The sequence below is a fragment of the Scyliorhinus canicula genome, chromosome 5 (genome assembly GCF_902713615.1).
Source record: "Scyliorhinus canicula chromosome 5, sScyCan1.1, whole genome shotgun sequence".
NCBI classification, from domain to species: Eukaryota; Metazoa; Chordata; class Chondrichthyes; order Carcharhiniformes; family Scyliorhinidae; genus Scyliorhinus; species Scyliorhinus canicula.
In genome coordinates this window covers 58,433,308-58,450,713 of record NC_052150.1, presented here as the reverse complement: position 1 = coordinate 58,450,713, position 17,406 = coordinate 58,433,308, and the positions used below count along the sequence as shown (strand labels likewise).

General features: G+C 44.9%; 1 protein-coding gene across 2 annotated transcripts in view; it reads left to right on the top strand.

Annotated features, from left to right (window-relative positions):
- Window positions 1-17,406, top strand: part of retreg1 (reticulophagy regulator 1) — a 226,822-nt gene that overhangs the window by 200,915 nt on the left and 8,501 nt on the right. For both annotated transcript variants that reach the window (XM_038797135.1, XM_038797134.1), the window contains exons 7-8: window positions 2,514-2,587; window positions 14,524-14,647. In XM_038797135.1, the coding sequence (XP_038653063.1) occupies window positions 2,514-2,587; window positions 14,524-14,647 (198 nt within the window). The remainder of the gene's footprint in view (window positions 1-2,513; window positions 2,588-14,523; window positions 14,648-17,406) is intronic.

Here is a 17,406-nt window from a genome sequence, read left to right as displayed (position 1 = left end):
TGCTCTGCTGTTCAGTAAACCGGGGCGTGTAAAGCAGTGTGTAGTTTGTTAGATCTAGTGCCACACAGTTGGTACCCGCCAGTTTCTCTGTGAGATTCCCTCTTGTTTTGACCTTGGCTGCAGTGTTCGTGAGGTGTTGCCGTTAGGTCAATGTACAGTCAAGGGTGATCCAAGGAGTAAGGCGTTGGTTCATGGGTGAATGGTCCACCACAGAACTGGACATGACCCTGGCCTTCAGGAAGAAGGCTGAAACACTGCTGTACTAAAAATACATTCAGAAGGCATAGGAAAATTGCATTTTTAGTAGCATAATTAATTTTACAAAACTTTTTAAAAAATTGATCAGATAAATCATTTTTAAAGCTGATGTTTAAAAAATCTGATAAATCATTCTTCATTCTTTCTTGGTAGATGGACATTGTCCATCCCTAATTGCCCTAGAACTGAACTGAGTGGCTCACCGGACAATGTTTGAGAATACAGGTGGAAAATTTTAAAGGAATTAATTGGAGATTTAAATATTTTGACATCTATATAGCTCCATATACCTTACCTCCCCTACATGAGCATTTATATCTCATTCCACACTGTGCGATAGACCCTTCTACAGTGAACATGGAGTCTGAACTCAGCAGGGCCAGAACCTGCCCCCTTTCCCTTGCTGGCAAAGATAGGATTTAATGAAAATGGAGACAGGATTTCCAGAACCAAACTCTATTTGCCACTTTTAAAAGTCCACAGAGTCTCCATGACTCTACAGAAATCTGTCTCTTTGAGCTGATGAACTGGTTTGGAGATTTATTTGAAGCTGAATAAATTTGCATGGTGTGCAAGACATGCCAGATCATTGACCATTACACGTGAGAACACCACCCACCAGGTACGCGGCACATACTCGTGCGATTCGACCAACGTTGTCTACCTCATACGCTGCAGGAAAGGATGTCCCGAAGCGTGGTACATTGGCTAGACCATGCAGACGCTGCGACAACGGATGAACGGACATTGTGCGACAATTGCCAGGCCAGAATGTTCCCTTCCAGTCGGGGAACACTTCAGCGGTCAAGGGCATTCAGCCTCTGATCTCCGGGTAAGCGTTCTCCAAGGCAGCCTTCAGGACGCGCGACAATGCAAAATCGCCGAGCTGAAACAGCTAGCAAAGGTCCGCACACATGAGTACGGCCTCAACCGGGACCTTGGATTCATGTCGCATTACATTCATCCCCCACCATCTGACCTGGGCTTGCAAAATCCTACCAACTGTCCTGGCTTGAGACAATTCACACCTCTTTAATCTGGCCTTACCCCTATCTCTGCATCTGTAAAGACTTAATTACCTGCAAATGCTCACATTCAAAGCATTGTCTTGCATCTTTCACTTTGCCTATGTATATGTTTCTGGAACATACCTCTTCATTCACCCAAGGAAGGAGCAGTTCTCCGAAAGCTCGTGTTTGAAACAAACATGTTGGACTTTAACCTGGTGTTGTAAAACTTCTTACTGTAACCAAAAACAAACAGGAGTCTGTTCTGGGCGGGATTAGCAGGGTCATTCACGCCTGGAATGACCCCGCTATCTAATAGAACCTTTTTTTTTCAGGCCCAACTCACCTGTTGGGGGGGTTCCTTGAACTCCCACCCACACAGCACCTCTTAGGCGAAGAGCACCCCCGGCCCAATCCCTCAAGTGAGCAATATGCCAGCTGGGCACACTGGCAGTTGGCTGACACCTTGGTGGCACTGCTAGGGTGCCCAGGTGGCACTGGAAGGGGTACCCATTGGTAGTGCCAATGCACCCAGATGACATCAGTAATGCCAGGGTGCCACCCTGCCCAGATACAAACCATCGAGAAGCCTCTGATCGCCCGTTTGTGGGGGCCAGTGCCAAACGGCGCCTGGCTGGAGTCTCCTCGGTAATGCTGATAGATCCTGGGATCAGTTAGATCTGGCGTCAGGTTAACACCTCCAGTCTGGGTCCCACCTATTGTGGGCAGGATACAGATCGCAATGTGTCATGAGATCTTGTTGGATCTCACGAGGCGTAATGACCGTCAGGAATCTCGGAAGAGGTCAGCAAGGGACTCATGTCCACTGTAGAAGGGTCTCATGGGATCTACCGGCCTTATCTTGTCTCGATTCCAACAGGACAAGGCTGGTAAATCGCACCCTTCAAATTTTAACAGTGATAGTAGCAAAAATGAAAATATATCCATTAATCTCAACTCCTTCACAAATATTTTTACCAAGTGTGAATTTGTTTTAAGCATTGGCTTTGTTTGGCTAAGTTGTTAACCCCAGCACAATTAATGAACCGATCAACATTCGTAAAGTGACTGATTGCTAAAATATTGCAGCTACTGTTTTGTTCAACTGTTGATCCTTGATGTGTTCTTGGAAAGTGATTCATTTTTCCTTTCGTAGTTTTCTATGTTTCCTTTTTCCGCATGTTGTACTCATTGGTCAAACAGTGCATCTGTAACTCTATTTAATCTGTTGCATGTCTTATGTTGTAGTGAAGCAAAAAGAATTGGCTGAAAGGAGGTCAGAAGATGAGAGTGAAGCGGACACGTCAGCACTTTGTCCCAAGGTTAGACAATATTCCTTTCTTCTTACTCGTTCACGGAATGGGCGCATTGATGACTAGGCCATCATTTTTTATCCATCCCTCATTGCTCTTAAAATGGTGGTGGTGCATCATCTTCTTGGACAGCTGCAGTCCATTGTTAAACCCAACGAAATGACTGAACAATTAACACCCGTAAAGTAGCTGGTTATTAAAATGCTGCAGCTATTGTGTTGTTGAACAAAATGTTGAACCCACAGAGCTGTTGGGAAGGGGGTTCCAGGCTTTTGACCCTGTAGTAGTGAAGTGATTTGGTTTTAGATTGGGATGGTGTGTGGCCTGGATTGGAACTTGCAGATTGTGCTATTCCCATGCATCTAATGCCCTTGTCCTTCTACGTGGTAGTGATTGTGGGTTTGGAAGGTGCTGTTGAAGAAGGCTTGGCGAGTCATTGCAGTGAATCTTACAGATCGAATCATAGAATGGTTACAGAACAGTAAAAGGCCAACTTGTAACACTTTTTGCTACAGTAATTCACCTAGTGTTACTCCGCTGCAAATTCTTCCTCTTCATGATCTAATTCTATTTTCAAAGCTATGATCAAATCTGCCTCCACCACACTTCCAGACCCTAACCACTCAATGTGCAATAACGCTTTTCACTGTTGTTTCTTTTGCCAATCACAGTAAATTAATGTCCTTAATTGTTCTTGGGAACAATTTCTCCCGATCTGCTCTGCCCTGACCTCTCATGATTTTAGATGACTCTTTTCAAATCCCCTCTCAGCACTCTCTTTTCACCAGGCAGCACGATAGCACAAATGGATAGCACTGTGGCTTCACAGCGTCAGGGTCCCAGGTTCGATTCCCCGCTGGATCACTGTCTGTGCGGAGTCTGCACGTTCTCCTCGTGTCTGCATGGGTTTCCTCCGGGGTGTTCCGGTTTCCTCCCACAGTCCAAAGACGTGCAGGTTAGGTGGATTAGCCAGGCTAAATTGCCCTTAGTGTCCAAAAAGGTTAGGAGGAGTTATTGGGTTACGGGGATAGGGTGGAAGTGAGGGCTTAATGTGGATCAGTGCAGACTTTGATGGGCCGAATTGCCTCCTTCTGCACTTTATGTTCTATGAGGGGAAGCTTCCCCAGTCTATCCATCTAAATCAGGGGTGGGCAAACTACGGCTTTTTATGCGGCCCGCCAATGAGGTGCCCGGAATCATAACCGGCATTTTTGAAAAGCCGCTGGGGAAAAGCCGCTGAAGTAAATGCGCTTATTCAATAAGCGCATTTACTTCCCCAGTCTATCCATCTAAATCAGGGGTGGGAAAACTACGGCCCGCGGGCCGCATGCGGCCCGACAAAGGTTTTTATGCGGCCCGCCAATGAGGTGCCCGGAATCATAACCGGCATTTTTGAAAAGCCGCTGGGGAAAAGCCGCTGAAGTAAATGCGCTTATTCAATAAGCGCCATTTACTTCAGCGGCTTTTCCCCGGCGGCTTTTCAAAAATGCCGGTTATGATTCAGGGCACCTCATTGGCGGGCCGCATAAAAACGCGCGTAGTGGGGTGGATGAGTGGGGCTGTCTCATTGGTCGGTTTAGTTGGGTGTGCGACCAATAGGAGTCCAGGTTACAAACAATAAGCCTTATTATTGTTTGTAACCTGGACTCCTATTGGTCGCACACCCAACTAAACCGACCAATAAGGCAGCCCCACTCATCCACCCCACTACGCGCGTTTTTATCGTTGACTCGGCTAGGCTGTGCTTCTGTCAGTGTTAAGGATCAGCACAAGCAACTTGACACCTGATTTCAACAAACTGGTAAATGACTGCAGTCAGATGCATCATTCTCATTGACATTGTTCTGTTACTTACTGAGTTACTTTGTTTTTCAAATAAATGTGCTTTTTTTCTTTAAAAACCTTTTATTTTGGCTATTTAAAATATTAATTATTTTACTTAATATACTATGCGGTCCTTTAAAATTGTGAATTTCTGAATGTGGCCCTTGCACGGAAAAGTTTGCCCACCCCTGATCTAAATTAAGTTACTCACCCTTGTAAGAATTTTCATGAATATTTTCTACACCTTCTCTACTGTATTGATATCCTTTCTAAAGCGTGGCAGTGCACACTGCTGACATTGTGAGCTTGTGTTGGAGTGAGTGCACGTTTAAGGTGGTGAATGGGTGCCAAGCAAGTATGTTGCTTTGTCTTAGCAGGGGCAGAACGGTAGCACAGTGGTTAGCATAGTGCTTCAGAGCTCCAGGGTTGCAGGTTTGATTCCCGGCTTGGGTCACTCTCTGTGTGGAGTCTGCACGTTCTCCCCGTGTCTGCATGGGTTTCCTCCAGGGGCTCCGGTTTCCTCCCACAGTCTAAAGATGTGAAGGTTAGGTGGATTGGCCATGCTAAATTGCCCTGAAGTGTCCAAAAAATAAAAAGGTTGGTTGTGTGGGGTTACTGGGTTATGGGGATAGGTTGGAAGTATGGGCTTAAATGGGGTGCTCTTTCAAAGGGCCGGTGCAGACTCAAATGGGCTGAATGGCCTCCTTCTGCACTATAAATTTTATGATTCTGTGAGGTCGGGGTGGTAAAATGCCTGATCTATGAACATCATGAATTAAATTACAAGGGTTACATTTTATTGCTGCATAATTGCTAAATTTTATTGCTGCATAATTGCTAAATATCGTTAGAGCGTTCTCAAGATCTCATTGGCCTGCTATGAAGGAGTTAAAACATGTTGGAAAGTATCAGCCAAATTATCATTAAAATTGTAGAGGTTATATTTGCATTGCCGAAGGGCAGCATGGTGGCGCAGTGGTTAGCATTGCTGCCTCATGGCGCCGAGGTCCCAGGTTCGATCCTGGCCGTGTGGAGTTTGTACATTCTCCCTGTGTTTGCGTGGGTTTCGCCTCCACAACCCAAAGATGTGCAGGCTCGGTGGATTGGCCACACTAAATTTCCCCATAATTGGAAAACATTAATTGGGTACTCTAAATTTATTTTTAAAAAAGATTTACATTGCCTCAGTGCCAATGCCGCTTTGAAAATTGTGTGCCAATTGTGGTGTATCAATTATTTTTTCTCCTCAAATTTTTCTGTCCATTTTATGACTTTTTAGCTTTTCTGAAGGAATTGGCACATAGTTCCATGAAGGGCTACAGCCTCTGCTACCTTAACGTAAATTCTTCATTTGTGAGCCTGAGATTTGAGACTTGAACTAAAGTTTGTGGTGCTTAACAGTATAATGCAGATCAGTGAAGGAAATGTAGTGAATTCTGCCTATATGCAATTTAAGAAACCATTGGCCAAATATCACTTAAAAGGCTGATATACCAAAATGGAGGCTCATTGAATAGGAGGGTCAGTGCCAGTTTGGTTTAAAAAATAAATGCGTAATGTGTTTGCGATGGAATCGGGCAGCAAGTTGGTGAGCAAGTTGTGGGAAATGATTGTTTTCAGACTGGAGGATGGTAGGCAGTAGAGTTCCCCAAGTCAGTGCAAGGACCTCAAAAGTTTTTTGTGTCGAGGATATTGGAATACAGGGAGGAATATTGTGGAGGCAACAGGGGTCTCAGCATTGCCTATTTTAGGGAAAGCCCACCTCGGTTTGCATGTCGCAGCACCCTCATCCTTCACCTCGCCAACACACTCTCCTTCCTATCCTTGGGAGTCCACAAACAATCTTATCAGGGTTGTCTTGTCATGTTCCTTGCATGGCAAGCCCTCACCCACCAATGGGTTAGTACCAGTGGCGGCAGGACGAGGCCGTCATTGCAATCAATCGAGGCATAGATTATAAAAGCATGAGTTCATGTTGGAGTTGTATAGAACTTTGATGAGGCCACAGCTGGAGAACTGTGTGCAATTCTGGTTGCTACATTATAGGAAGGATGTGATTGCACTGGAGGGGCTGCAGAGAAGATTCACCAGAATGTTGCCTGGGATGGAACATTTAAGTTATGAAAAGAGGTTAGATAGAAAAAAGAACAAAGAAAACCACAGCACAGGAACAGGCCCTTCGGCCCTCCCAGCCTGCGCCGATCCAGATCCTTTATCTAAACCTGTCTCCTATTTTCCAAGGTCTACTTCCCTCTGTTCCCGCCCGTTCATATACCCGTCTAGATGCTTCTTAAATGATGCTATCGTGCCCGCCTCTACCACCTCCGCTGGTAAAGCGTTCCAGGCACCCACCACCCTCTGCGTAAAAAACTTTCCACGCACATCTCCCTTAAACTTTCCCCCTCTCACTTTGAAATCGTGACCCCTTTTAACTGACACCCCCACTCTTGGAAAAAGCGTGTTGCTATCCACCCTGTCCATACCTCTCATAATTTTGTAGACTTCAATCAGGTCCCCCTCAACCTCCGCCTTTCCAATGAAAACAAGCCTAATCTACTCAACCTTTCTTCATACAACCTGGTGAACCTCCTCTGCACCCTCTCCAAAGCATCCACATCCTTCTGGTGATGTGGCGACCAGAACTGCACGCAGTGGCCTAACCAAAGTCCTATACAACTGTAACATGACCTGCCGACTCTTGTACTCAATACCCCATCCGATGAAGGCAAGCATGCTGTATGCCTTCTTGACCACTCTATCAACCTGCGTTGCCACCTTCAGGGTACAATGGACCTGAACTCCCAGATCTCTCTGTACATCAATTTTCTCCAGGACCCTTCCATTGACCTTGTAGTCCGCTCTTGAATTTGATCTTCCAAAATGCATCACCTCGCATTTGTTTTTTTTTTTGCTGGAGCAGAGAAGACTGAGGGGCTACCTGATCGAGCTGTATAAAATTCTGAGGGGCATGGATAGGGTGGATAGGGAGCAGCTGTTTCCTTTATTTGAAGTGTCAGTCACGAGTGGACACAGGTTCAAGGTGAGGAGTAGAAGGCTTGGGGAGATTTGAGAAAAAAATATTTTATCCACAGGATGGTGACGATCTGCAATGCACTGCCTGGGGGGTAGTGGAGGCAGGCTACCTCACACCCTTTAAAAAGTACCTGGCTGTGCACTTGGCACATCATAAGGGATGATGTATGAGGAGTAAGTAAACAGTTTGGGCTTGTACTCACCGGAGTTTAGAAGGATGAGAGGTGATCTGATCGAGGTGTATAAAATCCCATTCGGTGTACTAAATGGGATTGAAAAAATAAATGTAGACCAAATGTTCCCCCTTTTTGGGCAATCTGGAAGGAAAGGTCACTGATATAGATTGAGAGGCGGTAGATTTAGAACTGAGATAGGTACATAGAGAACACAGTGCAGAAGGAAGCCATTCGGCCCATCGAGTCTGCACCGACCACCTTAAGCCCTCACTGCCACCCTAGCCCCGTAACCCAATAATCTCTGCTAAAATTTCTGGTCACTAAGGGCAATTTATCGTGGCCAATCCACCTAACCTGCACGTCTTCGGACTGTGGGAGGAAACCGGAGCACCCGGAGGAAACCCACGCAGACACGGAGAGAACGTGCAGACTCCACACAGACAGTGACCCAGCAGGGAATCGAACCTGGGACCCTGGCGCTGTGAAGCCACAGTGCTAGCCACTTGCGCTACCGTGCTGCCCCCAAATGAGGAGAAACTACTTCTTGCAGAGGGTGGTGAATTTGTGGAGCTCGCTGTCCCTTAGTACGGTGAAATCTGAGTCATTAAATTGTTTCAAGAAGGACATAGATATATTTCTGATTTTAAAACAGGTTAAAAAGGGATATAGGCATCGGATTGAGAGCCGGACTTGAGACCAGGAAGTGATCGCCCATGATCTGATTGAATGGAGGAGCAAGCTTGAAGGGCTGAATTGCCGCCTTCTGTTCCTAAATCCTATAAACTTCAAGGCTATGGGCCAAGTTCTGGCAAATGGGATTAGGTAGGCAGGTCAGGTGTTTTTCATGTGTTGATGCAGACTCGATGGGCCGTATGGCCTCTTCTGCACTATTATTATTCTGTGATTCTGATTTAGCAGCGGGGTGCAAGGGCCATCCCGCCTGGGCGTGATCAAGGAGGGGACATAAATGCAGAATGTTGTCCAGCCACCAATCTCCTGCTTGATTACATGACCCCACCACTGCAAACTCATTGGACGAGGACATAAGATTCCACCCAGAGAGTAAAATTTCAAAATTTGTCAATGACATCAAGCTTGTACATGGGAGTAGAAGAAATTGGAACAGGAAAAGAACATACAGACTGTCAAGCCTGCTCCACCATTCAATATGATGATTGTCGGTGTTGCAGACAACAGAAATGATACTGTTAGAAATTAACTTTTCTAGTCCGATATGAGGTTTAGTTGAGAATTCATTAAGAATAAAGTAACTGTAATCATATTAGGCATTATTTCAGTACAACTATAGCTGGGAATCCACTAAGGGTTAATCCAGATAATACTCTCAATTTCTCACATTTTACAAGTTGCTTGAGGTTCTAGTTACAAGTTACTCTCAATTTCTCACATTTTGTAAGCAGCTTGAAACTGCGAGACCATTGATGTCAACTAGCTAAAAGGCCCCATTGTATGTTTAAAAACTGGCCAGCGGTCAAGTTCAAATAGTTCCATGTCTATAGTAACAGCCAGTCTAGGGCTGATGATTTCTTCGCGAAAACTGTGTTTCTTCAATAATGTCTAGATGCAGGTGTGGATAAGTTGGAAAATTGGCAGACGATGGAATGAGAAATTGGCACCAATATATTTAAATACATATACCGTATATACTCGCGTATCCTTCGATCTCGCGTATCATGCGACCCCTAAATTTTCGGCCCAAAAACATGCTTTTATAGTATACCTCATGTATCATGCGAGTCACTTTTTTGACATGACAGCTGACACTCAGGTAAGCTTTCCGCCTAAAACTGCCGAATGAGAAACGGCTGTTTTGCTGTTTCTAATCACGGAACTAAACCCGATAATAAATAGTCACGGTACCTAACAGGTGACACAATCGACCCTTAGCAAAAATGGAGAAAAGATCAGCGAAGAAATATACAGCCAAATTGAAACTGCAAGTTGTTGCCGAAGCGGAACAAAGCAACAATGTTAAAGCTGGAAACCTGTTTGGTGTCGGAGAAAGCTGTGTCCGAAACTGGAGAAAGCAAAAAGAACAATTGATGGCAAGTCCTTCCTATAAATGCGCAAATGCGGGTCGAAATGTCATTGGCCGCAGTTAGAAGCTGAAGTCTCAAAATGGGTGTCCGAAAATCGGGCAAATGGTTACATAATAACACGATCTAAAATAAGACTTTATGCTTTACGAGAAGCTAGAAACATGGGCATTTGTGAGTTTACTGCAAGTCCCGGATGGTGTACGCGATTCATGAAAAGACATGACTTTGTGTTAAGAAGAAAAACAAAAATTGCACAGAGACTCCCAAAAGAATTAGAAGAAAAAGTGTTAAGTTTTCATAGATTTGTTATCAAACATCGCAAAGCTAACAGCTATAATTTATCGTGCATTGGAAACATGGATGAGACACCCGTGAATTTTGATATGCCATCAAACTCAACCGTTAATAAAGTCGGCGAAAAAAGTATCTTTATCAAAACTACAGGGCATGAAAAGACACATTTTACGGTTGTACTAACGTGTATGGCAGATGGGACGAAACTTCCTCCAATGGTCATCTTCAAACATCATGGTCATCTTACTTGTTTGGGATATGTTTAGGTCACATCGAGTGGATGCCGTTGTGAAAGCTGTTCGCGAAGCGAACACCGATATAGCGATCGTTCCAGCTGGCTTGACTAGCGTCATTCAGCCACTTGACGTATCCATCAATAAGCCATTTAAAGACAATCTAAGGAAGAAATGGAATGACTGGATGATGGAAGGAGAGAAATAATTTACGAAGGGAGGGAATGTGAAGGCTCCGGATTTGGCTCTATTGTGTTTGTGGGTAAAAGAGGCATGGGCTGGGATAGATGGCGATTTGATCGTTAAAGCATTTTAAAAATGTGGAATAGCAAATGCTTTGGATGGAAGTGAAGATGATGCTTTATTCGAAGATGTAGGAGAAGAGGATGAAAATATTGAAGACCTGGAAGATGATCAGTATGACGACTGCCTTGATGAAGAAGAATTCCAAGCTTTATTTGACGATGACGATGACAATGAAAGCGAATTCGAAGGATTTTAGTTCACCTGAATTAGTTTGTTTTAATGATGTTTTTACATTTTAATAAATGTTAAATAACCTATGTTTACCTGTTTCATATATCATTAGGTTCAAAAATAAATACCTGTATAACAGTTTCATTAACTACTGGATGCTATGTGACTTATCTTGGCCAGCATTTCACACCCGCGATTTTTGTACCTCGCGTATCATGCGACCCCCGAAATTTAGGCTTCAAATTAGGTGCTCAAAAGTCGCATGTTACGCGAGTATATACGGTATCTCTTAAATTGATGGATAGACACTGTGGCCGAATTGAGTGAATTATAAATTAGTTAAAGCCGATCAGAAGTGTTTACATATTATCTGAAGGGAGACCTTCAGATAATAATCTCCTTATGAATCACTTGCTGGGATGGAAAAATCCATTCCGGAATCACTCTATCTTTATTTCTGAAACCTATTTCCTTGCTGCTTTTGCTAAATCGCCATCTTTCTTTTGTTTAAATCACTCAATCATTTTATACTGTGTATTATGATTTGAAGAAAAACCTTGATTTGTAATTGAATGAAAACTCAACTACTGTATTCGTTAAAGACGATCAATCTGACCTAATTTTGTATTGACAAATAAAGTTGACCAGTGACAAAGTTCAAGTGAACTTTGCCCAAAAGCAGAGACTTGACCTCTGTTATTTGGGAACTAAGAAGGGATAACGGATTTCCAGGGTTCCGAATAGACACAGAGATCCATCAGATACCAATGATCAGACAGACTAGTAGAATGAAAAGACTAGTGGCAGATGAAATTTAATACAGAGAAATATGAGGTGAAGCATCATGGCAGCTGGGATAGGGAGAGGAAATATAGACTTAATGGCTATATTTAAAGACTCTGCAGGGACTCCAGAAAGCTCATGTGCGTGGATCATTGAAATCGGCCGGTCATACTAAGAGGTTTGTCGGCAAAGTATATGGAAAATTGGACTTCATAAATGTATTGTGTACAAAATCAGGTAAGTTACACTGAACCTTTTTGAAGTTCTGTTTAATCACAACGTTAGGTTCAGCTCTGGGCACCACACTTTAGGAAGCATGGGAGGGGCCCTTGAGAAAGTGCAGAGAAGGTTCACCAGAATGCTTTCAAGGATGAGGGAATTTAGCTACAAGGTTAGTTTGGCGAAGATGGGATTATTCTCCTTGGAGAAAAGAAAATTGAGGGGAGATTTGATAGAGGTGACAGGATTAATACAAGTTTAGAAAAGGTGGACACAGCAAAGCTGTTCTCATTAGTTGATGGTACAAGGACACAGGTTTAAGATTTTGAGCAAGAAATGCAGGAAGAACGTAAGGAAGAACATTCTCCACAAAGTTAATGGACTGGAACTTTGTGCAAATGAGGGTGATAGAAGCGGAGATGGACAATGATTTAAAAAGGCTATTGGATGGGTGCTTGAGGGAAATAAACTTGCAGGACTTTGGGGTGACAGCATGCGGTTGAGCGGGAGAGAGGTGATGGTATGAATAGTTTCCTCACTGGCAGATTGGATTGGATTGGATTGGATTTATTTATTGTCACGTGTACCGAGGCACAGTGAAAAGTATTTTTCTGCAAGTAGCTCAACAGATCATTCAGTACATGGAAGAAAAGGGAATTAAACAAAATTCAAGAAAATACATGAGAATACATAATAAGGCAACACAAGATATACAATGTAACTACATAAGCATTGGCATCGGTTGAAGCATACAGGGTGTAGTGTTAATGAGGTCAGTCAATAAGAGGGTCATTTAGGAGTCTGGTGACAGTGGGGAAGAAGCTGTTTTTGAGTCTGTTCGTGCGTGTTCTCAGACTTCTGTATCTCCTGCCCGATGGAAGAAGTTGGAAAAGTGAGTAAGCCGGGTGGGAGGAATCTTTGATTATGCTGCCCGCTTTCCCCCGGCAGCGGGAGGTGTAGATGGAGTCCATGGATGGGAGGCAGGTTTGTGTGATGGACTGGGCGGTATTCACGACTCTCTGAACTTCCTTGCAGTCCTGGGTCGAGCAGTTGCCATACCAGGCTGTGATGCAGCCGATAGGATGCTTTCTATAGTGCATCTGTAAAAGTTGGTAAGGGTTAATGTGGACATGCCGAATTTCCTTAGTTTCCTGAGGAAGTATAGGCGCTGTTGTGCTTTCTTGGTGATAGCGTCGACGTGAGTGGACTAGGACAGATTTTTGGTGATGTGCACCCCTAGGAATTTGAAACTGCTAACCATCTCCACCTCGGCCCCATTGATACTGACAGGGGTGTGTACAGTACTTTGCTTCCTGAAGTCGATGACCAGCTCTTTAGTTTTGCTGGCATTGAGGGAGAGATTGTTGTCATATTGACTCCATGGGCGGAATTCTCCGACCCCCCGCAGGGTCGGGGAATCGCCCGGGGCCAGCATAAATCCCGCCCCCGTCGTGGCCTGAATTCTCCGCCATCCGGGAATCGGCGGGAGCGGGAATCGCGCCCCGCCAATCGGCGTGCCCCCCCGCGGCGATTCTCCGGCCCGCGATGGGCCAAAGTCCCACTGCTGTCAGGCCTCTCCCGCCGACATGGTTCAAACCACCTCTGTGCCGGCGGGATTGGTGGCGCGAGCGGGCCCCCGGGGTACTGGGGGGGGGGGGGGGGTGGGGGCGGGGCGATCGGACCCCAGGGGGTTCCCCCACAGGGGGCCTGGCCTGCGATCGGGGCCCACTGATCGGCGGGTGGGCCAGTGCCGTGGGGGCACTCTTTTTCTTCTGCCGCCGCCACGGCCTCCACCATGGCGGAGGCGGAAAAGACCCCCTCCACCATGCATGCGCCGGTGGTGACGTCAGCGGCCGCTGACGCTCCGGCGCATGCGCAGACTCAAGCCGACCAGCGAAGGCCTTTCAGCCAGCCCCGACGCCAATCGACGTGGCGGCAAAGGCCGTTGGCATCATCGGCGGAGCGGGAGCCACTCCAGCGCGGCCCTAGCCCTTAAAGGTGCAGAGAATTCCACACCTTTGGGGAGGCCCGACGCCAGAGTGGTTGGTGCCACTCCGCTACGCCGGGATCCCCCCCCCCCCCCCGCCCCGCCTGGTAGGGGAGAATTTCACCCCATGACTTCTACGAGCAGCATAGTTTATTAGAAATTGTTTCAGAACTCATGTTCAAGTATGACTTTTTGTTTTATTGGGCTCAATACTGAATGAATGCTAAAAATATTAAAAGTGGTTGTCAGTGTGATGCAATATTGTAGATATAATCATCAAAATAATTACAAGAGCATTTTCCTGTTACAAATGCTCCCCATTTGTTCAGCTGAGATGTACATTGTATTGAACACTACCAGCAGCTTAAATTTGTACATTATTCTTCATATATACATAGACATGTTGGACAAAAGAAGAAAGTGAAGTCCTAAGCAAGAGGGAAAGGTAGAAATACAAAGGGGGGATGCAAAGCACGATGAATGAGAAGTATTTTCAGGAGACCTTTGAAAGAGAAATAAATTGGGTAGTGAGTTCAGAGAAACAGCGAGTGACTTGAGAATGATAATCAAACCTATGGCTGAAGAGCATTGGGTACAATGTTGGTTTCTGTGACGTAGAATGGAGGGAAAGGCCAACAGGTGGTTTGAAAGTGAGAACAGATTTGAAAGCAATTAGCTGATCTGGGAGGTGTGCACCTGATGAAGGAGCAGCGCTCTGAAAGCTTGTGTTTTTCAAATAAACCTGTTCGACTTTAACCTGGTGTTGCGAGACTTCTTACGGAGATGATATGGACCGAGGAGTTATGAATATGTCACAGTAACTTTGTTATGTTCTGGTGTTTTTATCTTTATTCCATAGGTAAGCAACTCAGGAGCTGGCAAAGAACTATCTATTTCTGATACCGAACCTTCAGAAACATGGACAGAAAATGGAACGTTTAACTTGTCAGGAGGTCATACGCCACAGACAGATGCCTCGGATGGTATGGTGAATTTTTGCTATCGTTGAAGATATACATATAAGGAACATATTTTTATACACACTTTTAGCAAATATTCTGGAGATGAGACGTTGCCACAAACTTAAGAGAAGTATTTTGCCTTTGGAGACATTTTCTATGGGAATTTGCTGGAAAGTGTTAAAGAGTAGAGCTAAAACATGCTTATTTAAGGATTCACTATGTTAGGAACACCGGTGTCTTGGGAACGGCAAGTTCACACTTGCACATGCAGATGACCAACCAGACAATAATTGAGTTAATTTGGCTAGACCAAATCAACCTGTTGCTGGAGAATTATTGTGACAAGCTGCACAGTGAAATTGTATATTGGCAGGTTGGCTATTTAATCTCCTCGTGCTTGTGAATCCGAAGGAAGGCTGGTCTGATGGTAGTGTGTTATTGATTATATTTGCTTAAAAAGTTGAATCCTGAGGAAACACAAGTGTTTTAAATCATTGTACTTTTATCTACAGTCCATCATTCACTGGGGAAAAATCCATCCACTTCATAATAATTTCTTTTCTTAGAATTAGATGTTCTCCTCCTCTCCTAGTACATGCCATCTCAGATGCACGACCATCAACAATTTAAAGACCTATTAAAGCCATTAAAAGTCCAATTAACAGAAATTTGATGTTGTGCATGCTTTTTTATGTTGTGTGTACTGATAGCGTAGGGGAAACATTTTTTGCATTTCCTCATCCAAATGCGGGATAAAGTGTGATAAAAGAAATAGTTGCAGTTTCTCTGTCATAAGTGATAGAATTCATAGCTGTGTGAGTAGTGCGTTAGCTTGAGTTCCTTAGTTATTGTTTAGCATTTGAGGTACGACTTTCAGCATTTCAGAATCTCCCTGGAATATTTTCATGAGGATTGAAGGACAATGTTCTGGCATTTGCAAGGCACTGATCTTCTGCATCTGATCGAATGGCAGTAGTCTACTCTGCTGGTGGGATCTAATCTGAAGAGGAATAGAGGGGTAGGAGAGGCAAAGTGAGCATAGGCAGTACCCCCAGCAGTGACCTGTAAGAAGAGAGGCATGGGCTCTATTTTTGGTGCTGGTCCAGCAGGGAGGCCAAGGTGGAGGGGATGTCAAAGACTCCACCACCCAGGTGCTTCAGTATACAGGCAGCGCAACCAATGACCTGCAAATGTCTGAGGTCTGGTGCTGTAGGAGACTAAGCCTCTCCAGGAACACAGTGACATCCCTTTGTGAAATTATAGGTTCTGAAATTGTATCCAGCTGGGTGACTGATCACCCCATGCAGGTAGCATTGAAGATCACAGTGGCCCTCAGCTTCCAAGCCTCCGGTTAATTTCAGAGTTCAGTGGGGAATTTGTGTGACACCTCCAGTCAACCGCGCACAGTTATGTCAAGCTATTGAGCGATGCCATCTTCAGACACGCCCACACTTTCATCCACTACTGGACAGATGAGGGCAGCAAGACACAACACCCGTAAGGTGTAAATGGTTAGACCTGTTGCTTCACAGCACCAGGGACCCAGGTTTGAATCCCGGCTTAGGTCACTGACTGTAGAGTCTCTGCGTTCTCCCCGTGTCTGCGTGTGTTTCCTCTGGGTGCTCCAGCTTCCTCCCACAAGTCCCGAAAGACATGCTTGTTCGCTGAATTGGACATTGCTTGTTCGCTGAATTGGACATTCTGAATTATTACGGGATCTTGAACATGCCAGGGGTGTGTCATGGGTGACATTATTTGCACTTATTGCTTTCAATTTTCTGTTAATTTTTGGCACATTTTAATGCTGTTTGTTAAGTCACATAAACATGTTCCTCAATTCAATGTGTGGTTTGGTTACATGCTTTTTACGTTGTCCAGATGTTGCACAGGCTTGTAAACTGAGGGCTTTGTGTGGTGCAGCCTTCCTGGGTTGGGCTCTCGAGGAAAGTTTTTTTAATGATCAGCATAAAGTTGATCTATTTGATTTTGAAGCAGAATTTTTTTTTTAAAATAATTTTTATTGAGATTTTCACAAAATATCAAAAACAAAAAATATCAACAAGAAAACAGTATTAACAACAAAAAAAAGAAAAACACAATAACCCCAAAATCAACCCCCCCCCCCCCCCCCCCCCCCCCCCAGCCCCAGTAACTGCAAAAAGAAGAAATAGATAAGCACCCGGCATATTCAATAAACACATGCACACATTTCTCCCCTCCCCCTGCTGCTGCCGGCCTATTTTCCTACCGTTCTGCTTGAAGCAGAATATTAACACATATAACCAGGCTGGATGTTATTAACATCAGCAGAAACAAACCTCAATGAACAAGGTTCGACCCTGATAGGATGAGCAGCAAAAATCCTTGTGAACTTTCTGGTTTGCCAGGAGGAGAATAAATCACTGAATCTCATTCCACACTTGGAGCAGGTGAACAGCTTCTCCCCAGAGTGAACTCACTGGTGAGCACTGAGTTTAGATGACGACCTGAACCTAGTCCCATAGCGAGAGCAGCTTTATGGTTTCTCGTCAATGTGAACACATGCATGAGACATCAGGGCCGGGATTCTCTGATATCCACCTCCAGTCCCACACGGAGTGCGCCGCGCAGGCCGGAGAATCGCCAGAGGTGGCGCGACGTGCTGGCCCCCAGGCCTGCAGCGCTTCTGCGGCCAGGATAGGCCGAATTCATATCCTTTAAAATGGCGTCAAGCAGTCGTGCTGGCCGACGCCCGCTGACGAAGGAGGAGGTAGGGGCCGGCGTGGGGGTACACGAGAGAT